The 21,449-nt window shown below is 38.0% G+C and overlaps 1 protein-coding gene across 2 annotated transcripts in view; it reads left to right on the top strand.

The window, feature by feature from the left end:
• The window catches only part of PALMD (palmdelphin), a 49,928-nt gene that overhangs the window by 19,123 nt on the left and 9,356 nt on the right, over window positions 1-21,449 (top strand). For both annotated transcript variants that reach the window (XM_050306407.1, XM_050306406.1), the window contains 3 exons: window positions 5,578-5,623; window positions 10,328-10,408; window positions 14,620-14,750. In XM_050306407.1, the coding sequence (XP_050162364.1) occupies window positions 5,579-5,623; window positions 10,328-10,408; window positions 14,620-14,750 (257 nt within the window). In that variant the 5' untranslated portion in view covers window position 5,578. The remainder of the gene's footprint in view (window positions 1-5,577; window positions 5,624-10,327; window positions 10,409-14,619; window positions 14,751-21,449) is intronic.

Genomic DNA, 21,449 nt, shown 5'->3' on the forward strand with positions numbered 1-21,449 from the left:
GCTGGAATCCCATTCCTTCTTACTCCTCCCTAATGCTACTGTTTCTCTCATCTCCCGTTCAGCCTATTCAGCTCACTCACAGGGAACACTCATGGATGTGGGGGTTAAGGTTTGGTTTTGGGTTTTCTTTTTAATTGCTCTCCTGTCAGATTAGCAAATTTAATTGGTTCACAGATTAATCAGACGAAAGGAAGTGAATGGAAAATGTGGCTGGAAGTGTGGGAGGAGAAAGCAGTAATTCCTCTTTGCTCTGCTGGGAGCTATCAGATAAGGTTCATCTCATCTTGCAGAACCTCTGAGCTCCAGTAGCTCAGACCTTGCTACAGGCACAGACTGGTTAGGCAGCTTCTCAGAGGAGCAGCAGGAGAGCTCTGCCCATGCCTCCGGAGATGGGAATCAACTGACGTAACCTACACAGGTTGCTGAACGGCTTCACCACCCCCAGTCTTGTCCCTGACTCTTCTGCAACACACCCTCCCCAGCTCCAGCTGCAGAAGGAAGGTTCTCTCCTTAAGGATTCCTACTTCAGCTCATGTCCTATAACGAATTATCTGTACTTCTAAGGCTTTCACCAGCAGCACTCGCACTCAGAAACCACACCTGGCACTAAGTGTTCACAAAAATATGTCTTCAAGGCCCTAGTTTTGCTCTGCCATCTTACTGAGGCCTCAAACACAAACCCCACTCCTGTTCTCTTTGTGTTCTCCAACAGCATCATGAAATCAGAATCAGAAGAATATAACGTGTAGTTTCCTTGCTATGGACAGCACAGTACCTCGTGTGGGGTTTTTCACTTTCCCCAGGATTTGGCCCCCGTTATGAGGTGTTTATTTTCACTTAATAAAACACAACTAAACTACGCAACAACTAAAGCTGGTTCTCAGAGCCCTGCTAAAAATTCCCCACACAGTTGGCTGGGTAGGATTTAAAACTCTGCCCTATTCTTAGAAGTGTGTATCTGCAGCAGTTGGAAAATGCCAGGTTGCAAGCAACGCATTCCACATCACGATTAAGGCACCCATCCTGAGTATTTCAGATTCTTTGTGGGTTTATTTATTTCAGTTTACATTTTAAAAAAACAACAACAAAAGAAAAAATCCCACAAAACAAACACAGTCCTATCTCTTATCTAAGCACCTGCAAACATTCTGTTCAGGGTCTCACATTTATTATCACCACAGTAATTACACTGAAACTATTCACTGAAGTGCAATTTTTAAGCGTGACACAACTGAGTTTGTTAAAGGTGCTTTGGAAAGTGTCCCACATTCAGAGTTTCATAAAAATTTCCAAGATATGTAAGACCAAGAACTGACAAGTGTCTGGGAACACAAAAAAGGCTACAAAAAACATGGTTATCTGATTAAAAAATAATCAGTGGACTTTGACAAAGTTCACTGTGTAATTTTAGAAAATAGGGGTAAGATGGTCCTAATTTAGCACAATAGCATTTATAGCTGGGTTCCACTGTGCATATAAGATACACACCTACCACAGAAGGGATGCCTGAGCCTGTGCTGCATTCTAAAAACTCTCTATAATACTGGAAGGTATCTGAGCAATAGATGTACTAGAAAATATGATTAAAATAATCAGTGTATTAAAAACAATTGAAGATAATGACCAATAGCTGTTTCTTTACTTTGATTCTAATGATTTAATATATTCATAGTTATGAATAGCAACAGGAAGGGAGTTGTACCAACAGAAACATAATAGTTCAAGGCTTTTCCTCCCAGAGATTCAGGGGGTGTGTCTACTCAAACAAGGAGATAGAATTTAACTTCATGAAACTGTATAAAATTGAGATATTTGGATATTGTTTTGCTTCAGTGAGAGGGCCCAAGAAATTCATTATGTTGAAAGACCTGCCTAATAGGGCATTACTTCCCCAAAATTGGCCTTCAAGGCAAAATTTAATCCCTCCTGAGGGGTGGCAGATGTTTTGTTATGAACTTCCTCTAAGATCTTAAAATCTACACATTTTTTAAAAATTTCAAATAAATAATTTGATGAAGGGACAAGAGCCTTCTTCTAGATTTTCAATTTTCCATTTCTTATTGGCTTATTTTTCACTTTAGAAGGCAAAATCATGGTTCTAGCTGGAGAAAAGACCAGTTGACCAAGGCATCCCCAGTACCAGACCTTCGGGTCAATTGAGAGGACAGCTGCAGTAAACATTTTCAACGAGGCCTTCACCGAAATTTACCATTTCTGCTGTCAGAGATTTAAGGCTCCATGCAAACAAATGCATAGCGGCAGAACATTTGCTCACTGCAAGAATACAAAATTCTCTTTGATATCGAGTCCAAAACACCCTTTTCCTGTTTCAAACAGTTACCACAGGCAGCTCATCACAAAGCAAAATAATCACAGTAGTTAAGACTCACAAGATGTTGGTTCGCAAACTAGTAACCACTCTTTCCGAAAAAGTACAGGCTGTCTTTTCAAGTAATAACAATCTGATCAACTCCAGTCACTTCAAACTCACTTTTTGAAAGAGTGACTTGCTCCTTACCTTTAATGCAATGTTTCTTCTCAGAGGCAATTGTTTGTTACTACAATAATCTATATCTCACTCTGTGTGTATTACCCTAGGTTAATGATGTATTTCAAAAGAAATACGAGCACAGTGAGGAAGAGTAGAACAGAGGATGGTTTTGTATGGTCAGGGAGAGCTGCTACAGTTCTGAAGTGACAGCATTTCTCTATTCCAGTACTCAGGCATTGCTCCAGAAATGGACAACAGAAACTGCCTTTTCAGACATGAAAGTGCTTCTGTGGTACTACTTCTAGATTTTGGTTCAGGATTTGCATTCTTCTAAATTACAACCCAGATTTCTATAAGAATTCAGAATGCAACTCTTTCGCCTTGTGCTTTGGATTTTCATTATTGCTGCTACATTAGGTACACAGTGCAAAATGGAAATGAACAAAGAAATAAGTGAAGCCAAAAAACCCAACCTGTATGACTCATCATATGATACAAAAACATTTTCTGCATAACTCAGAGAATCTATTCTACCAAAAGAAAAATACACTTTTTTTTTCTCCCCTTAAAATTGCAGGTTAGGTAGGTGGCTTCCACTGGGTATGTTTCTGGCAGGCAAGTTCTGAAAAACCTTGTTCCAAGAATCCTGTGGACTGAAAACACAGCTGTTTGGATTCACTGGTCTAACCTTTACTCCATGGATACTCCTATTGGAGAAGCAGGCTTAAGAGCAGACAAAAGGACAGCTGGTCCATTCCTTCTCTTGCACATAAATCCCAATTAGAATAGGATTAAGATAACTGGAAAACAACCTATTGATTGAACAACAAATCCTACCTAGCAGGGGGATATATATGATTTAAACAATTTAAAATGTTTAAAGTGGCATTTAAATACTCTCTTAATAATGCTCACTTAAAAAGGGAAGCAACATTTTAGAAAACTTCTTCAGGCTACCTCAGTTTACTGGTTTAGAGTAGGGAAAGATGTTAAATATTTATCTGGTCTGTAACTACATAATATCCACAAGCAGGGTTCTTTAAAATATTTAAATAATTTTCAGGCATAAATTTAGGAAAATATTGTAGATCATGAAAATTCCTAGCAATGCAACCCCATTGATTTTAATTTGATCTTGAAATACGGATCTCATTCCTCCACCCATTGAGAATAGATCCCATTTATATGAGAGGACAAATTCTGGCCCAAACCAGACTCGCTTATTTCTGATATAAACATTTGCTTCTTTAAATATTTTCAAACATTCCGAAGTCCACACATGCACTTAAACTTTAAGATGAACTTAACAGAATATAAAGATGAAATAAGTTGGGGGAGAGGTTCAAAATATGATAAGGCAGACTATACTAACTTATGAAAGCTTAAAGAGAAAGACTGTCTCTCCATTGGTTTCTGCAGCAAGAATATATTTAATTCCACGTGGTGTTTGAATTCATTCTCAATCCATACACCAAACTCATTTAAATTCCCATGTAATCTGTCTCTTGATACACCTCAATGCACTTGTCTTTGAACTTCACATTTGCTTTTATGTGGTAATTTTTTAAATTTCAGGTGCTGACCAAATGAGGTATTTATTACTATTTAAAAAATAGAAATAGAATCTTCACTGGAGAATAAAACATGGGGTCTCTGCAAGTTTGAACAAAACTTCAGGGTGGATCACAGTATAAACAAAACATTAAAGCATCCTTAATCCCAGTGCAGAGGGGGATAGTCTGCTCATGTATACGGATGAATGACATACTAGAAAGGTGGAAATTGAACTAAATATTGATATCTACTGAGCTATAAGGCTGTAACTTCACCATCAAGCGTGCAATTCTGTAGCACCTTAGAATTAGCTAGTAATGAGCCTGATTTGCCACCAAGATTCAGGTCATTGCACTGACATGTAAAATAAACCCCCTCACCAAATCCTGGTGAGTTCAGCCATCTCAGTGAATTCACAGGCAAACACCCAAACCTGCTGACTGGCTCTCCTGCTGGTGTCCTTACAAAGACCTGAGTTACATGATACTGAAGGTAACAAAGGGATTCCAGATTCACATTACATCTTTATGCTGTTTGATTTGCTTAGAATTTTTTCCACAACTGGATTTTCCTAGAGCAGTTCCACTTGTTCTGCAGGTTTCCTAGATTGATTTTGGACGGCTGACTCTCACTCAGGTAAATGAAAAGGTCAAACTGTACGCCGTCCCTTAAGGCACAGAGTGGTGTTTTCAGCAGAAGTCCACAGCAAGTCAGCTGAGTGGAAATGCAGCATGAGAGCCCCTGGCATTTTACCCTCCTCTCGGTAACACTGAAATGATGATCCTGAAATCCTTACTTAGACAAAGCTTCCCCTGAGTCCCAGATAGCTGACCAGGAATTGCACAGATTAACACTTGCATTCAATGACAGACCTGATTGTTTAAAATTTATCTTACTTTAGGTTAGCATTTCTAAAACATTCTTCCAGCTATGAATACAGCTTTTCTAAAAATTTTATCTAGGAAACTGAATGAAAACTACTATCTGAAAAAAACCCATGCCATCTACAATGCTAATATAAAACATGTTAAAACATGCAGGTGAAATAAGTTTAATAAGAAATAGGAATAAATAATAAATTTAAAATACCTATTTATCACCAGAAGCACAGAGAAAGAGAAGAAAGAGAAATAACAAAGTAATAAAAGTTTACTTCTACCCTGGTCCTGTAAGATTCTGGTTTGGGCATTTAACAGTTAAAGAAGCAATGGCACGCTAACCGAGCACATTAAAACAAAGAGTTGGCAGCTTCTGAAGGAAAAGGGCTTGTGCTCCACTGTTCCAACTTGTCAGTCAACTCATGCCAGCACTCTCCTTGTCTGCCTCCTCTCCACACCCTCATTACATGTGTCTGTCTGGACTGATCTGCTCATCTGTTCAGAGACTCTTCTGACAAGTCAAAAATTCTGCCTTCTCTCTCCTCTGGAATTGGATCAAATCACCTCAGCTTTTTTTTGTAGCCCCACCAGGAGGCTTTCTGCTTATGGTCTGATTCTGTTTGCCTTCACTACTTGTCTGTTTTTGATTTGTAGAATGGAGGAAGCCGAATTGCTGAAAGAAAGATTCCAGGCCATAACAGTAAGTACTTACGATTATAACTTGCTCTTAGAAAAAAAAAGGCTTAGAAGTAGCATTGTGTTAATGAGCTGCTGTGTGTTTGCTGAATAATGATTTATCCCAAGACAGAAAGAGACTTTATGTCTGCTTGAAATTGTTACTTTTAAATACTGGTTTATAGGCTATTGCTTTAAAACAGCTAGGTTGCCTGTACTGTCTTTATTATGGGTTGTATTGCACTTTCAAATTAAATTCAAAGCAGTGAAAGTATGTGTGCAAATCACTACTGGACAGTCTAAAATACACGTTACTGTCATCATTCTGAATGTTTGCCTGAAGGTCAAAAGGCAGCTAGAGAATTCCAGAACAAATCAATTTTCCCATTTCACAACACGTCTGAGAGATTAAAAATTTTTGGTTTGCATTGTGGAATTAAATTTAATATCTGAATTATTGATAATATATCGTAAGTATCAATGCCTGGAAAGTAAAAACAGACAAGCTTGGATTAAGCAAAGTCCTACCTGTCAGTTTGCAGAGGAAGGACTCACTGAAGTTTATGCAGAAGACATTAGAAACCATTTCCAGTTTCTCTTCTAAAGGGAAATCTGATTCATAAGATTTATAATTTGTAAAAGGAACTACTGAGCTATTTTTAAAGTAATATAACCTGATGTAACAAAAACTGTCTAAATCCTAATTCACCTCTGATTTGATCTCCACTGAAACTTATTCAGTTACAAGAGAGGTGAACTGAAACAAAATTTGGTCCTATGGGATGAAAGAAAACCTCCAGAAGGATCACTCACTCTCTCAGGCACTTGTTTAAAAACAAATAATGGAAACAGAGATATTTTTCACACTCTTAGCGTGACAGCCTAGTTGTAAAACAAACACTACTGGCAGAATAAATGGTGGGCAGAGTTTAAAAAAAACCTTATTGGAATCAAATGTGAGTAGGGTAGCTGGAAATCTACAGGAATATAATAGTTTGGGGTTAAAGCTGGTTGAGTTTTAATTGTGGCACTTGATAAAAGCCAACAGATTCATTTATCATATTTACTTGAGACCTGACGCAAGCCCACAAGAGGGTAATTTGAAATGTTTTAGAGGGTTTAGAGTACATGGGTTTGTTTAACTGTAACGGTGCTTGAACCAGGGTCAGAACCTGGACTTTGTCTCTAGAGTACGGGCTCAAAAGATAACAATTGTTTTGGCACTCCAGAGAAGTCCAGGCCTTGCAATGTTTTAGAGTCCCTGGGATGCAGGAGAAGGAACGGGGCAGCACACTCACCTGATGAGGACTGTGAACATGCTGGAGTGTCCTCCAGCTGCACCTCTGCCACCAGATGCCTAATGAGGAAGTATTTTTTTAAGAAATTGGGGCAGCTTCCAGTGCCTTGCATTACAAGAAATAGGAAATCATATTTAGGCCATGACTTCATTTATTACACTTGCTGTGTAAAGAAACTATTTGTTCCCTACTTTCATCAGTCCATAGCATCGAATGAAATATTTGATGTGTTTGTTCTAATGGACTGCAGAAATGGAGCAGCCCAAATAAGGTGAGGCTTAAGAATCTACAGTATGAGTTGTCTAAGAAAACAGCACATTACAGTTACAATTGCAAGCTACTCAGTGGCTCTGGGAAGATTTGTCTCAAGTAACATGCCTGGGAATTTCCAGTGCTACCCACCAGATGTTTGCTGTAAAGGATCTAAGAGAGGAAAGCAAGGGGCACTCAGAGCAATAAACAACTGCACCTGCACTAAACTGACTGGTTTCTGTTGTTAAGTGCCTGGCTCCTTGACAGCATCTGGCTCTCACAGAGCCAAGTAGGGGCTTTCAAATTGTTTTTCATATCTTCTCTGTGTAGCAAATAATAATAATAAAAAAATCATTACTTTATTATTATATATTTTGATGCTCACATGGCTCTGAAAAGATACTTTTGTCTTTGTTATGTAGCTTCCACCTGCTGCTGGTGTATATAGAATATAAAAAGTAAAATATCAGATGCACCCATTTTATTAGTGAGATTGTAATATCTTAAAATATGAAAGCTGCAATGTTTTTAATGGTTGATGGGATTTAATGTTTTTAATCTCTGGAAAATTATATGAAAAGAATAATATATTAGCTAAAGCACTAGCTGCTCCATTGACTGACAGTATGAGGCATTTGCCACAGGACCAAGACCACCGGCACTGGCAGCACTGTACAACACTGACACAAACTAATGGACTTGGCACACGAGATACTTCACAAGACACTGCTCTGTGGCTGCATTTCCCTTTCTTTCAGAGAGATCCAGTTTAGAACACAATTCTTTTTTACTCTCATAAGTCAGAAAAGATTCCCACTAGTTTCAGTAGAAGTGAAAATCAGGACCAAGGCTCAAGTCTTACCTCTCATGGATGCACAAGAGAAAGGAGGAGCTGAGGTGCTCTTTCATAAAAAGCAAATCCTGCTCACAGTAACAAGGCATAGTAAGAGAGGATTCAAGGACTTCTGCCAGAAACATGATTATCTACAGGGGCAGAGCATGAAGTTTGGTAGAAGCATGGATCCCTTAGCTATCCAGGAATAAACATTTATTCCATTAGATAGGGTATAGTATAGTCAAAGCTTTGTAAAGCAAGACAACTTTTCTAACAGGTTTTAAAAGTTATTGTGGCCCACAACATCAAATAGATTCCTCATACTTCCTAGCTCCTAGTATTAATTAGAATATATAGAGATATAGACTAGATATATAAAAGGCAATCTATTTCAGTTTCTGGATAGCTGTATAATGGATATTTAATACCAACCAGTGAAATTAAAACATGCTAAAACACCAAAGGATACAACTGGAAAGCTTTCAGAGAAAAAATACTGGATGTAGAAGAAACATAGACCTTTAAAAAAAGAATCAGGCAAAGGTTTCACTGCTGAATAGATTCCTTATTATACAGTTAGTTTAAAATGCAGTTATTTATACCTTTACACTGATTTCTGTCTGCAGAGTAGTTTGTGTACAAATTCTCATTTCAGACTCCCAAACTCTTACTACATCTCCAGTGGTACAAAAAGAATATTTAAATTCACTTAGAATATTTTTTAATAGTATGAACCAAGTAAAAGTTAATTTTCTGGTTAAGAGTCTTACCTAGAACCTTAGTAAAGAGAAAAAGAAGTTTTTCTTAAGAATTGTAACAATCTGTAAACATCTACTAAATCCCAGCATGCTAGGAGTAATACTTGGCCACCTGTAGTCCTGCTCTCCATCTCCACAAGGCTAGGTGGTTTCTTCTACTTCCTACCCTTCAACAAAGTGCCCTTAGAGCCTGTGGCCACGCTGCTAATTTCTAATTTCCAGTAACAGCGAAGTGATTCAGCCTAGCACACCATGTTTCTTCCTGTTTCCAAATCCCAGATCCTAGGGAAATGGTGGGGAACAACTCCCAGCCATACGTCCTTACTGACTTTCTACGCTCCTTACACACAGCTGGTTCCTCAGGTGGGCTGGAAGGGCAAGTCTCTTCCTATGTTTGTGAAGAACTTAACTCCTTCCAAAACCATACTTGTCTGAAAACACATTGTTAAAAAATGAAAAGCTCTCAGTTTTTTAAGAGAACCCAGCTGCTCTAATTGAAAGAGGCATTAGCCTCCAGTCAGCAAACAATTCTGCACAGAACAACAGAAGATTCCATTTACTTCTCTAAAAATACCAAGAAACAAGTGCAAAAGGTGCTGTGCCAAATAATAGAATTTTACAGCATTAAGGCTGGCCAAGGGAATAGCCTATTAATACATGTTATAAAAGTTAGTTTCATTTGGCATGATTTCTTTCCCACTGGCTGCTGAGGACACAAAGTACTAAATCAGCGTTTGGCCTCATACAGATGAGCAAATAAGGATACTCCATGTGGCAATGCTATCCAAAGACACAAGAGGCTCAAGCATTGCCAGCCTTCCAACACTGTTCACTCACTTCCTTTTTTCTACAATCTCTAACAAAAATGATGAAAGTGGCACTATGATAGATCATCACTGCTTGAGGTTTTTCCTTCTAAATCTCAGCAACCATGAAAACAGCCTGTGCACAGGCAAAACTTTTATTTTTTCTTTAATTGAGAGGTAACAACAACCTGTATGAAGCACACCACATTTCTCCGTGTTCATCTTTACCATTATCTGACTAACAAAATAAATTGCTAAGTCTTTGTTTATTCCTGTTTATTTCAGCTATTAGCCACAAGACAAACAAACTCAGTGCTGGATTCCCCGACAGCCCATTTCATTTAGTGATGTATCACAGCTGCACACTGCAGACCATGTAGGCTCTTCCCTCTCCTAAAGGATGTGTGGGCTGCCTTAGGAATTTGGGTCAGGACCCATTTTTAGTCTCACTCTGCATGTACAATTCTGCTCAAATGTACTTTCTTCCTGTTTTCCTCCCCTACCCTTCCTAAGAGTAAATAGGTTTTATTTTGTATCACCCCTCCTTTGTGGTCATTAACACGTTTAAATGTACTTTGGAGAAAGAGCAGTGGAAACCACACCGGCACAGGACACGAGCTGTTGCTGCAAAGAATTATGCACTGCCTAAGCATCACCTAAGCTTGAAAATGAGGCTTGATTTGCATGGATTGATTTCACCCTACTGAACAACACTTACACGATATTTTTGTTAGTGAGTAATTTCTCTAAACAAAGTTTTATTGTTCTCTTCATTTGTAGGACAAAAGAAAACTGCAAGAAGAAATTACACAGAAACGTCTAAAAGTGGAAGAGGAGAAAATGAAGCACCAACATTTAAAGGTAAGTAAAGTGTTGGATTTATGTAACTAAAGATAGCCTCAAGTAACACAGCATGAATAAAGGGTTTGGATTTTGGAGTGCAAATCTTCATGCATTTAAGTCATGCTTTTACTGTCAAATTTTCACAGCTTTTTGGAGTTCTGCCAGGACTCCATTTGCCTTTAATAAGCATCATTCTTTGAAAAAAATTACACTCCAGAGCTGGTGTTATTTGATCACTTTCATGGCATAAAATGAGATCATAACCAGGAATAACTCACAGATGAAAATTAAGCCTCACATTTCAGACTGGGTGTGTTCACTCCCTCATCCCACTACAGCAATCTTACTTGGTACAGGGTGCAGCACAATCATAAAGTCTAATTGAACTTTTTTTTCCTAGAAAAAAAAGCAGCCTATTTTTTGGGGCGGGCTATAGACTTTTGTCAGCTTGTTTAATGACTCTTTAGTGAAACAATATTGTTCCTTTATATATTTTAAAAAAGAAAAAATGATGCAACTATTTCCCTCAAATACGGCCTGATAAAGTCAGGATTACAAATTCCAAGTTACTAAGAAAGTAAAAGATGCACCTCTGCAGAGACTTGAAATGGCAGTGATTTCTACCCAACACCACTATTCTTTAAATGTCTGTTGCAGCTTGGCAGTAGGTGTCATTTAGGGAGATAAGACAAAATCTGAGCTTCTAGAAACATGCAAGTGTTGGTATTTTACATACCCTTTTCATTATGTGAGCAGATAAACAGTTTGAAGAAGATATGTTGAATCTAATACCAGAAGCGTGGCATGTCTCCTCCAGGAAACGGGAGAGAAGCATATTTCAAACAGAATCTTCTTCAAAACAGACACCAGATCCTGGGTGTCACCCACCCTCTTCTTTTGTGTCAAGCCAAAAAAAAAAAAAAAAAAAGAGAAACTATGGTAAACTAGTTCACTAGTGGGCCAGGAGAGCCAACACAAAAATCACCCATGCTCAGGTTTTATTGGGAGTTACTACTAAGGACAGGCTTGACCAACTGTGTAACATCTTGTCTAAAAGGAAGGGGAATATCTTTTCCAAGTCTTGTAACTATTGAGCAGCAAACGTGTGATTGTCTTCACCTTAGTCCATGGTTACATGGAGTATTGAAAGTTATGTTTCAAGTTTCCACGTCTATGAATTCAGAATGACTCTTTTGCCCTTCTTTATAGAAGGATAAACTGATCTGCTCTAAACATCCAGCTAATCCTCACTGCTGCTGTGTGCAGACAGAGCCCTAGGGCAGTTTTCTTATAGATTTAGTACATGTTTGTAGATAAAACTAATAGGTATAATGGAGTTTTAAAAGTTAAGAAAACAAAAACCCACCTCGCACTTATTCTGAGGAAGTTTTATGGAGTTTTTTACAGAGGTTAAAACACTCCTGGAAAAATACTACTGAAAGAGTTTTCCTTTGGAAGAGAACAGAGAATAGGATTCCTTCACCTGTTCCATGAAAAATCATCCAGCAGAGTTTTTAAATTAAAATCAGTAGTATTGCATATACAAGGTGAATCAGGGATCTAGAGAGGAAATTATTCACTTGGCAAAGAAGGATCAAGCATACATTTAAATATATATAAGGTGTATAAATACATACATATCACTAGCTATTTGGAACACCCAAAATGTAAGCTACCTTTTACAACTCAGTAATAAGATAAGTACCTGTCAAATGCAACATTACTACTGAACATCCTCTGCTCGGTGCCCTAGAAGTTTTGTCCTTTAATGAACATTTATGCTTCAGACTAATTCAGGTATTTCAGTGGAATAAAACAACAAAAGTATCTAGTGCATAAATTGCTTTAAAACATATTTAGACTTTTAAAACATTAGGATGCTTTGGTAAATTTTATAGAAGGATCATTTCCCTAGGCACTGATTTAGTTCATTTACGCTCTTAACAATTGCACATGGTGAAATCTAGAGCTCCGTGACCTATTGATCATAACTCACACCTGTCCCCTATGTTAGTAAATCTCACTGTCATGTGGATGTTCCTGTTAGCTGGATGTCACTGTCCTGTTCCTCATTTTGTCCTTCATTCCTATTTATAACCCTTAGCAACAGGTTTATTAAAAGGTTGTTGTTTTATTTTTCTCCCCTACATGTGCACTTCTGCAACACGAAGTAGAGGGGCGGGCAAGCAAACACATCTGTGTGGATAGGGCTGCACAGAACTGCAAGGGGCAGTGTGGGCTGCTAGTGAGGGTACAGGGCAAATCTCATCAAGTAATTCTAGATGCACCAGCAACTAATTCTTCCTTCTACCTGGAATCCTACTCACTGAGGCAAAAAGGTAAAGGACCAGACAGAGTTGTTCGAAAAGCACAGTCAGCACTGATTTGCATGTACTTTCCAAGGGCTTTTATAGTTTAGCCTATTAAGTTTCTGGCTTCTGACAATGCCTGAACTCCATTAGTGCTCCCCTGTAGGTGCTCGTCACACACCTTGTTCCAGTAGTTCACAGTGTTGAACTACATTTTCTGTGAAATACTCTGAAAGCAACTTATGCCTTCCCCAAAATGCCACAAGGTGAACTGCCACACCCCTGGGAGAGCAAGACCCATAAACTCCAAACACCCTCACTTTCCAATGAGGGATGAATCTTTCAGTGCTAGTCCAGCCTTGCTAAGGATTACAGTGGAGCTATACCTGGAGCACACATCATAAATTATTCACAGAATTTGCAGAATATTGTCACAGTACTCCTGATGTGACCATGAACTACAGAGGAAAAAAAATTATTCCTTTCATTCAAATGGCCAGCACTCTGGCCATTGCCAGAGTCTTAGCACGTTATGAGGTATAAGTATCCCTTTCTCTTAACATACTGAGCCTCAAGCAAAATGAAAATGCTTTTGTGTCAGTGCTATAACACATGCATGACCTAGTACTGAGATAGAGACACTTTGCCAGACAGCAGAAAGAACCTGGCAGGCCTAAAGCAGCTGCTCCTGCACTGGCTGGTGCTGCTACCTGGATGGAGCAGACTTGAAAACATCTTTTATTCAAAGGCTGTTTCCAAATACACAATGTGTCATTCTTTTAAAAATGGCTAATTAAATGAAAAAGGTTACATGGCATTTAGTTGAGAGCAGCAGCAAACTACTCTAGAAAAATGCAAAAATAACACTATTGTGTTATGCTTGTTTGAGGAGTTTGTTTTCTTGGGCCTAACCCTACACATAAACAAAGCTTTTGCTGATTACAATAGATGTTATCTGTTTCTGAGGTCTACAGTGGCAGCCCTGCTGTAAATCTCACAAGGAATTATAGATTTATGTTTGGAGATATCAATGTTAGACTAATTCAGTTCCATCCAGGATCAAAACCTCACTTTCCAGGAGCCCTACTTATCGTTACAATCTAAACAGCTTGATTGAAAGGGAATTAATAACTATGTTCCCTCCAGCTTGAGAACACAGTCTTTTGTGGTCAACAGGAGTTGTGCCAACAACAGGCTACATATATCTACCAGATCACATAAAACTCTTCTATTAAATTCTGCATTTATTTAATTAGAGCCTGAGACACAACTACCAGAAAGTGCTGCCAAGTGATTCTAGAGAGCAAGTCAAGGCTCGGGATTGTCTGGAGCAGCCCTTATTTCCTACAGATTTCCCAGGATCCTGTGTTGAGAGAAAAAGAGAGAGAATACTGTCCTGTGGGACTAAGGCAACTATAAGACATTGCTCTTACATCCCATAGGTAAAAAATTTAAAAAAAAAAAAAAAAGGCACCATGAACTGCTACAGACTTCCCAACAAGCCTGTTCCAGCCATACTTTCGATGGCATCATATGTGTCACACATCAAACAAGTGGAAAACTGCTTTTAAATGCAATCAGATCCAACATATCTGTTCCTCTGCCAGCTGGGCCTCCATAATAACCTCATGTAAAGTACACAATAAACAGAAAAGTGTAGGAAGCAACAGTTTAAGGGATGCAGGCAGGGATTCCAACAGTCACTGCCAGCAGCACTGAGGTTAATGCAGCCTTCTTCACCAGAGCTGGCACAGCTCTGCCTCAAGGCAGCAGTAGTCAAAACTCAATTGCATCAGGTTGCCTTAGGCCAAATAGAGCACAAGACTCTGGACTGGGTGCTCTGGCATCAAGGCAAATACAGCAAATGGTTGAATGCCAGAACTTTTAGGGTTCGCTTACTTGTCTGTCTTTCCCCTTCAGAAAAAGGCCTTGCGAGAAAAATGGCTCTTGGATGGTCTGAGTTCTCTGACTCCAAAAGAGCAAGAAGAAATGCAAAAGCAGAATCAGGAGGACCAACAACGGACTCGTGAGCTGGAACAAGACATTTTCAGGTAGGGTAGTGCCCTGCCCTTGTGTCTGGGTTAAAATGGTCCCTTCTTAAGAGTCTCTTATTTTGTAAAAGATTAAAACTTCAGCAAGGGCTAAACATATGCAGTGTACACAGAGTAGAAGCAAACTTTGTTATGCTTTCTAGTCCACTAAAGTTACAGCATACACAATGCAAGCTTCCATACTGTGAATTTTATCAACTGTACAATAAATACATTGCAGATTATTTGTTTCTCTAATTTCAGATATATCCCTTCCATGCTATATTCAATAGACATAAGCCACAGTATATGGGTTTTGCTCTGAGATAGCAATTGTTGAATCAGAACTTAAAAATAGCAGTAGATAGGTTTAAAAATTCATTAGTTTTACTGGGTCCTGCACAGCCTTTAATACCTGGCTTTTACCATAACACAGCACTTCACAACTGTACAGATTGCTCAGCCCCAGTAATATCACTTGCCTTATTTTCACTTTTCTGTGCTGTTTTGTACTCGATTCATTCCCAGAAGCCTTCTATAGCAAAAGTCTTGTCCTACCTTTCATTAGAGATGTTCCTACAAATCTCACTGCCTAGTGCCTCCCTATCACATAGGACTAACAAACTGCACAAGCAGTCTCACAAATGACTCCCTTATTTACTAGGAACATGATTCTAGGTTGATTTATAACCACAATTGTAGAGTCATTTGGTGCTGTTTTTGCAGTTATTGTCCTGAGTTTGTCATCAGCTCAGTAGCTTTAATTTTTATTTCCTTAGATATCAAAACTGATCACATATAGGGAGTTTTACTTTTCTGAATATAGCAATATAAACTCTTTTTAGGATTATTAGAACTTATCACTATTACAAACAGTGAAACAGTAATTCAACTAGAGCTTCAAACCTGAAAAACATCTTTAATTGTTGTAGGAAAATTAGCATCAAAGGAATATTCCCTCTGCTTGAGATCTGTAGACCCAAAACTTAACAAGGGGTTATAAGTCTTAAAGTTTAGCTTTCGAAAGAGATGCCCAGAGGAATTTGAAGGAAGATTTCCAAGTATATTTGTGCTTTCAGGAAGGAGAAATAAAAGTGCCAAGCCCATCATTTGACCCTAACTGCTTTCTTAAACAGGGAATTGTCTGTGCGTGTTTGTTGAGAGTTTTTTGTTTGTTTTGTTAGTACTAGTGTTTTTTTAATTCCTATTTTTATGCCTGCTTTTAGCAGGAATGAAGGTTGGTATGAGTTGTTTTGCTGTACAGTTCCAGATTCAGTTAATTACAAGCACAAGTAATGTTTATATATCTAGGTGGCTGATCATGTGACCATAAACCAGCAATTTAAATGCTAATGAAAATTAATTAAATAAGTTAACTTGCAACTGTAAGCACTGCAGTGGAAAAAACCTGCAATAAATGTTTGATTGCAGTTGCTGGGCATCCTCCTCTTATTAAAAACATTCTTTTTTCCCAAGAATATAATGCTATTTGTTTTACTATGCTTGTTCTTTAATAAAGCCTGTGAGTGGTTATTCTTATATTTTTTATATATATGCTGCTCTTTCACAACAATTTATTTTTTTCATGGCAATCTAAGCATTTTCACAGCTGTTTGTTGTTAATGCCAGTTTTACCAAGCAACCTTTCCTGTCTGTGACCTCTTCCTGGGATATTCCAAGAGATTGCTTCCTCCTTAAAACAATTCCCATTTCTTAACATAGATTGATGGGGAATGATGATTAACTGACAAGGACAGTGCAACACAGAATGACATGCTGTCATCACTCTTACAATAACACAGGTATAATGCATCCTAGAAAAGAAAATCACTACAGAAATGCTCCCTATTACGTTCCTGAGCCACCCTGGTTTTTATTCACCATTGGTGAAGTTCTAAAGACACTTTAGATGTTTGTAAGGCCTAGATATCAAAAGAAATATTTTCATTACCCATATACTTAGTTTCCTTAGAAAACAACTTATACACAGCTTAGTCTTTGGCAGCTTTTATCTTCATAATACACAGAGGACTTGAACAAAGACATCTGATTTTCCAGATGGAGAATGGAGGCAGAAGAGCACGTGGGAACTTCCCTCTGAACTAGGAATTTACACAGGTTTATTCGCATCAAGCATTTTTTGCTATAAATTGTATTTCCTACCATTCCTCAATAGCTTTCTAGAGGCCTTTGCTAGACAAACATCCATATTGCCTTCCAAACAGCATTACATTTTGTTTATACGTTCCCAGGACAGTTTCAAACCATCCAGCAGCAATACAGAAACCTAGTAATACAGAGTTCAGTGTGAACAAAGTCCGCTAAAAAACACATAAAATATGCACTATTCAGTACTTGCACACAGGGCCTTTGCCATGCCTTAGATGTCACCCAAGCAAACAAAAGCTTGGCTTGACCTTTGACCTGTCCTGTAAATAAAAGATTGCTGAACTGATCATGTTGACATGTTATACAGTAAAAGTAACAAACTATTGAGTGGCTCAGTAGAATTTTTTCTACTAAACATCTGACTATTAAAATTCCCTTGTTTCAGATATATTCTGTCTGCTGTGATGACTACTCCACATGGCTTTTATCTTCAGTTAAAAAAAATCTGAATCACTTTAAAGACTTTTTGAATACTCAATACAGTCTTTGTTTCTTTCTGCTGAGAGGACAACACAATTGTAGGCAGATTAACAGTGGTGGCACAATCCTTCCCATCACCCTCCTAAATGGGACCTATTTTGAAACACTCTTTACTCCACTGTCAAGTTGAGCTCGTGTATGTCTGCTAATCAGTTCAGATTTGAGTATTTTTTGATAAAAGGGAGAGTTCCATTCCCTGTAACAATGACAAAACAGTGAATAGCAAGTGGCCTGAACCACTTTGCAGACAAATGGCTGAATGCTTTGGTTGCAGACCAAAAAAAAAATTGCATTTACATTATCAGTTCTATTAACCCTCTTTACTTGTTAGAAGCTTCAGTAAGCAAGCGAACACATCCTTGTATTCAAGCTGGGTACAAGCTGAGTGAAGAACTAGGAGTCCTGTTTTATTACTTAATCTTCAGCTAGTAACATTCTTGATGGAATTAGTTGCTAAACAACATACTTAAAAATGCAAAACAACTACGGTCTATTCAATTGTTTGTAACATGATACATGAAGGCAGACTAAGGCTGTACTCCAGAGCTGCAAAAGCATTTGACTCACCTCAGAACATGTGAGGACTTGCTAAACTGCCTTTGCCTCTTAGTCAGGAATTCTCCAGGGTGGTATCCTCCTATCTGCTTTTCATGCTTCAGCCCTTTGTTGTTTTTCTTCTGGGGTGGCAGTGATGCCAATCCCAGCAGATCAGCTGGTGGCCAGCAGCAGCAACCAAGAAAAATCTATAGATTTTCTTAATTCAGGTACTACTTTGGCAGAGAAACCTTCTATTTAGTGTCTTGGCTTATAAGGTTTCTTCTGTCATCCACACCTCTATACTCCTTATTTGTTCCCTCTCAGATAAGCACTACTCAAGAGAAAGAAAATATTCAAAGGATTGATTCAATACAGCAGCTATGTCATACTTACATTTCTTTACAAAAAACAGAAGCCCTGTCAAAAAGATAATTTCTTATAATTGCTCATATAGCTGCTAGACCCTTTCAAGACAAATACAAACTGTGATATAACTTCATAAAAATGTCATTGATTTAGAATTTTCTAAAGATTTAAACACACCAGAAAGATCCTGGCCTAACATTTTAACTGCATGAGGTCCATTTCTTTGAATTATAGAAATTGCATCTCTTTAAAGTTTTCTTTCCTTAACTTCCAGTTACAACATCCTCTGAAAACAAACCATGAAAATCTATGTCTAGATGCAGTCCCAGTCCATGGGTATGAGAATCTTTCTCTAATCCCACTGAGCACTGAATCAGTTCTCTTTATTACCATACAAAGTAGGTGTTGGTATGGGTGTGAGAGCATATGTAAACTTTAATGCTTTTCTTGATCACCCACCTAAATATATGGGGTTTATAATCTTTGATTTATTTGGGGTTGTGTTTTCTCTCTCTTCTCCCACTCTGCCTTTTTTTAATATCTCCAAGATTTTTCCTCTTCTTCTTTCACCTGTGTGTCTCCAAGTGTTTAGAACCAAGAATGAAATAAACCCATAGTATAAGTTAATGATTTTTCAGTTCACTATGCATATGTGCATTTCTCATTATTAATTTTCTCATTATGATAATATTGTGCTCAAGTCTCATCTATAAATACAACATTTTAATATGTTAAATGAAGACTGTTCTGTAAGAAGTGCAGAAATATGGCACATGGTCATTACATTATTTTGTGGCTGTCCAAGTATATTCATCCCCCTCATTATAAAATTTTTAAGTTTTAGTGCTATAATCAGTACCTTTGATCAGGGTTCTAAGATCATCCTGCTGAGTTCAGGTCTGAAGTGTTGGTAGCTTTTAAATATTTTTTTTTTTAGCCTTTACTTTCATCCTGAATGTATTTTTATTCACATCTCAGTTCCAAGATCTGTGATACCAAAAAAGAAGGTGTTTTCATTAACAGATAAAAGTCCATGTAGTCCTCTATTAGTGTAGCTCTACATATCTGAGTTTAAATAGGGCAAGAGCCGTAATATTAATTCAGATTCCTCAAACAGTCACACAGAAGGAAATAAATAATGCTTATCTGCTGACCTGCATTCAGCTTTTCTAGTCTGCTTACTTTAAAAGAGATGACAGACTTTTATTATTAATGTTGACTGTAGGGTAATATTGTGAATCCTGGAACATAACAAAGAATAAGTCAAAATACGACACGTTTTTTCCCCTTGGGTTTATAGGCCAATATTTCCATTACCCTATTTGTAACTTTGTCTCAGATCATCTAATTGTAACTATTCTGACTGATCTCAGCCTCTAGTGATATCAGGTGCAGCTGACTAGACTAATTAGTCTACAGTCATTGATTTCTGACATGGATTCAAAAGCAAGGGAAGACATATTTCCCTCAAACAAAGAAGGTTTTGAATTTTTTTTCTTTAAGTTAATAGAGTTTTTTAAAAAGAAATGTAGATGGACCAGGAGACTGAAGTTATATGGCACTCACATGTAGCATGAGGCATTTAGTTCAAGCCCCACTTCAGACTAAAACCTAGAACTGATTCTAGATCTTCATGGAAAAGTGACTTCCTAACTACGAGGCTAATAAGGCAAATTTCTATATAAAATCCAAAGATGGAACAGTCTTGACTAGAAAGAATAAAAAATAGGATACAGGACACCTGCTTAAGTCACAGCCCTAGTCACCAGAGAACAGAATTGGACTGAGGTACTTGACCTTACAGGTGTGCTTTAAACCAGGACAAACAGACGTCGCTTTCTCCCTCTGCTACACAAAGATTCGATATTTTAGCCTGGACCTTTCTGTCTAGAAGTGTTTGTTGCACATCTTAGTGCTAAGAAAATAAAAAGTTCTCATTAGGAAAAAGATGCCCTAATCATTGTACTCATTTTTAACATGTAAGAAACATATACCTTTTAAGTAACATCCAAGCCTACAGCAAGTGTCAGTGGCCCAAAAAAATATTGACTGCTGAGCCTCAATCTTCCTTTTACATCACAGTTAGCCTATCAGCCAAGACTAAACCGGCAAAATAGTTGTGGTTTACACTGCTAAAATCTGACAGATAAATCAATTGCCAAATATCCTGCTCTCTTAGAGAATATCCAGTTTGTATATTTAGTATCCTTAAAAGGTAGGCTTATAGCTCTCACTGATTAGACCTGGCCACAATCAAGGCTCCTCCTCTAATTAAAAAAACCCTCTTAAAAAAAAGTTGTTCCTTAGTGTTGGAAATCTCACTCAGTTGCAATCTTAGAAAGTGAATGCTACTGGCACCTGATGCAAAATGTATCACACCTGTGTGAACTACCCAGTTCTCTCTTCCAAGTTCACCAGTGATACTTGTGAGGATACTGCCTGAGCAAACAGGACCCTTCCCAGCTGCCTGTCCTGGGTGCATTTACCAGTGTGCATTCTACGACTTCTGTTCTGCTGAAAAGAAATGCTCCACAGAAGTGAGATTCCAGCACTTTTCCCAGAGAATTAAAAACACAAAATGCCAGTGAGTGACTAAGGACTTGTGAATGTCTGCAAAAGCCTTAGTTCACAGTGCCAAAGAGAAGCCCTTAAAACTTTCTAGTATTTTTAAATCTGAGGCTATACAGGCTCTGGACTAGACTATCATGAATGCTATAACACCACATGAACATATCTTGCACTTTGCAATCAAGACTTTTTCCCCATGAAGAATCAATCTTCAAGCTGTCAGTCAAGCATTGTTACACCTGTTTTATCAAGGCAAAGAATTCTGAAATTCCAGAACCCATATTCACACATGTAGAACCATGGAAAACTATCTTGGCATCTTGGATCTGAACACAAACAGACACACCCTCAGAAAGCCCCTGCATGATCCTGGGTGTTTGCAAGTTCTTCATTCTCAATCCCACACAAACTGGAAAACAACAGTTTAGTCTCTTGAGCACCATCCCACTATGCAGGTTTCTTCCATTTCAAAATTCACACAATTATCAAGTTATTGCTTCTTAAAAGTAGTGTGAAAGCACATTGCTATTATTATTTATAGCTGTATTAATTTTCATATTAGAGAATTATTAAAGTTTTATCTACATGTACATGCAAACA

The sequence above is a fragment of the Myiozetetes cayanensis genome, unplaced genomic scaffold, assembly GCF_022539395.1.
Source record: "Myiozetetes cayanensis isolate MyiCay16 unplaced genomic scaffold, myiCay2020 scf12, whole genome shotgun sequence".
Taxonomy (NCBI): domain Eukaryota; kingdom Metazoa; phylum Chordata; class Aves; order Passeriformes; family Tyrannidae; genus Myiozetetes; species Myiozetetes cayanensis.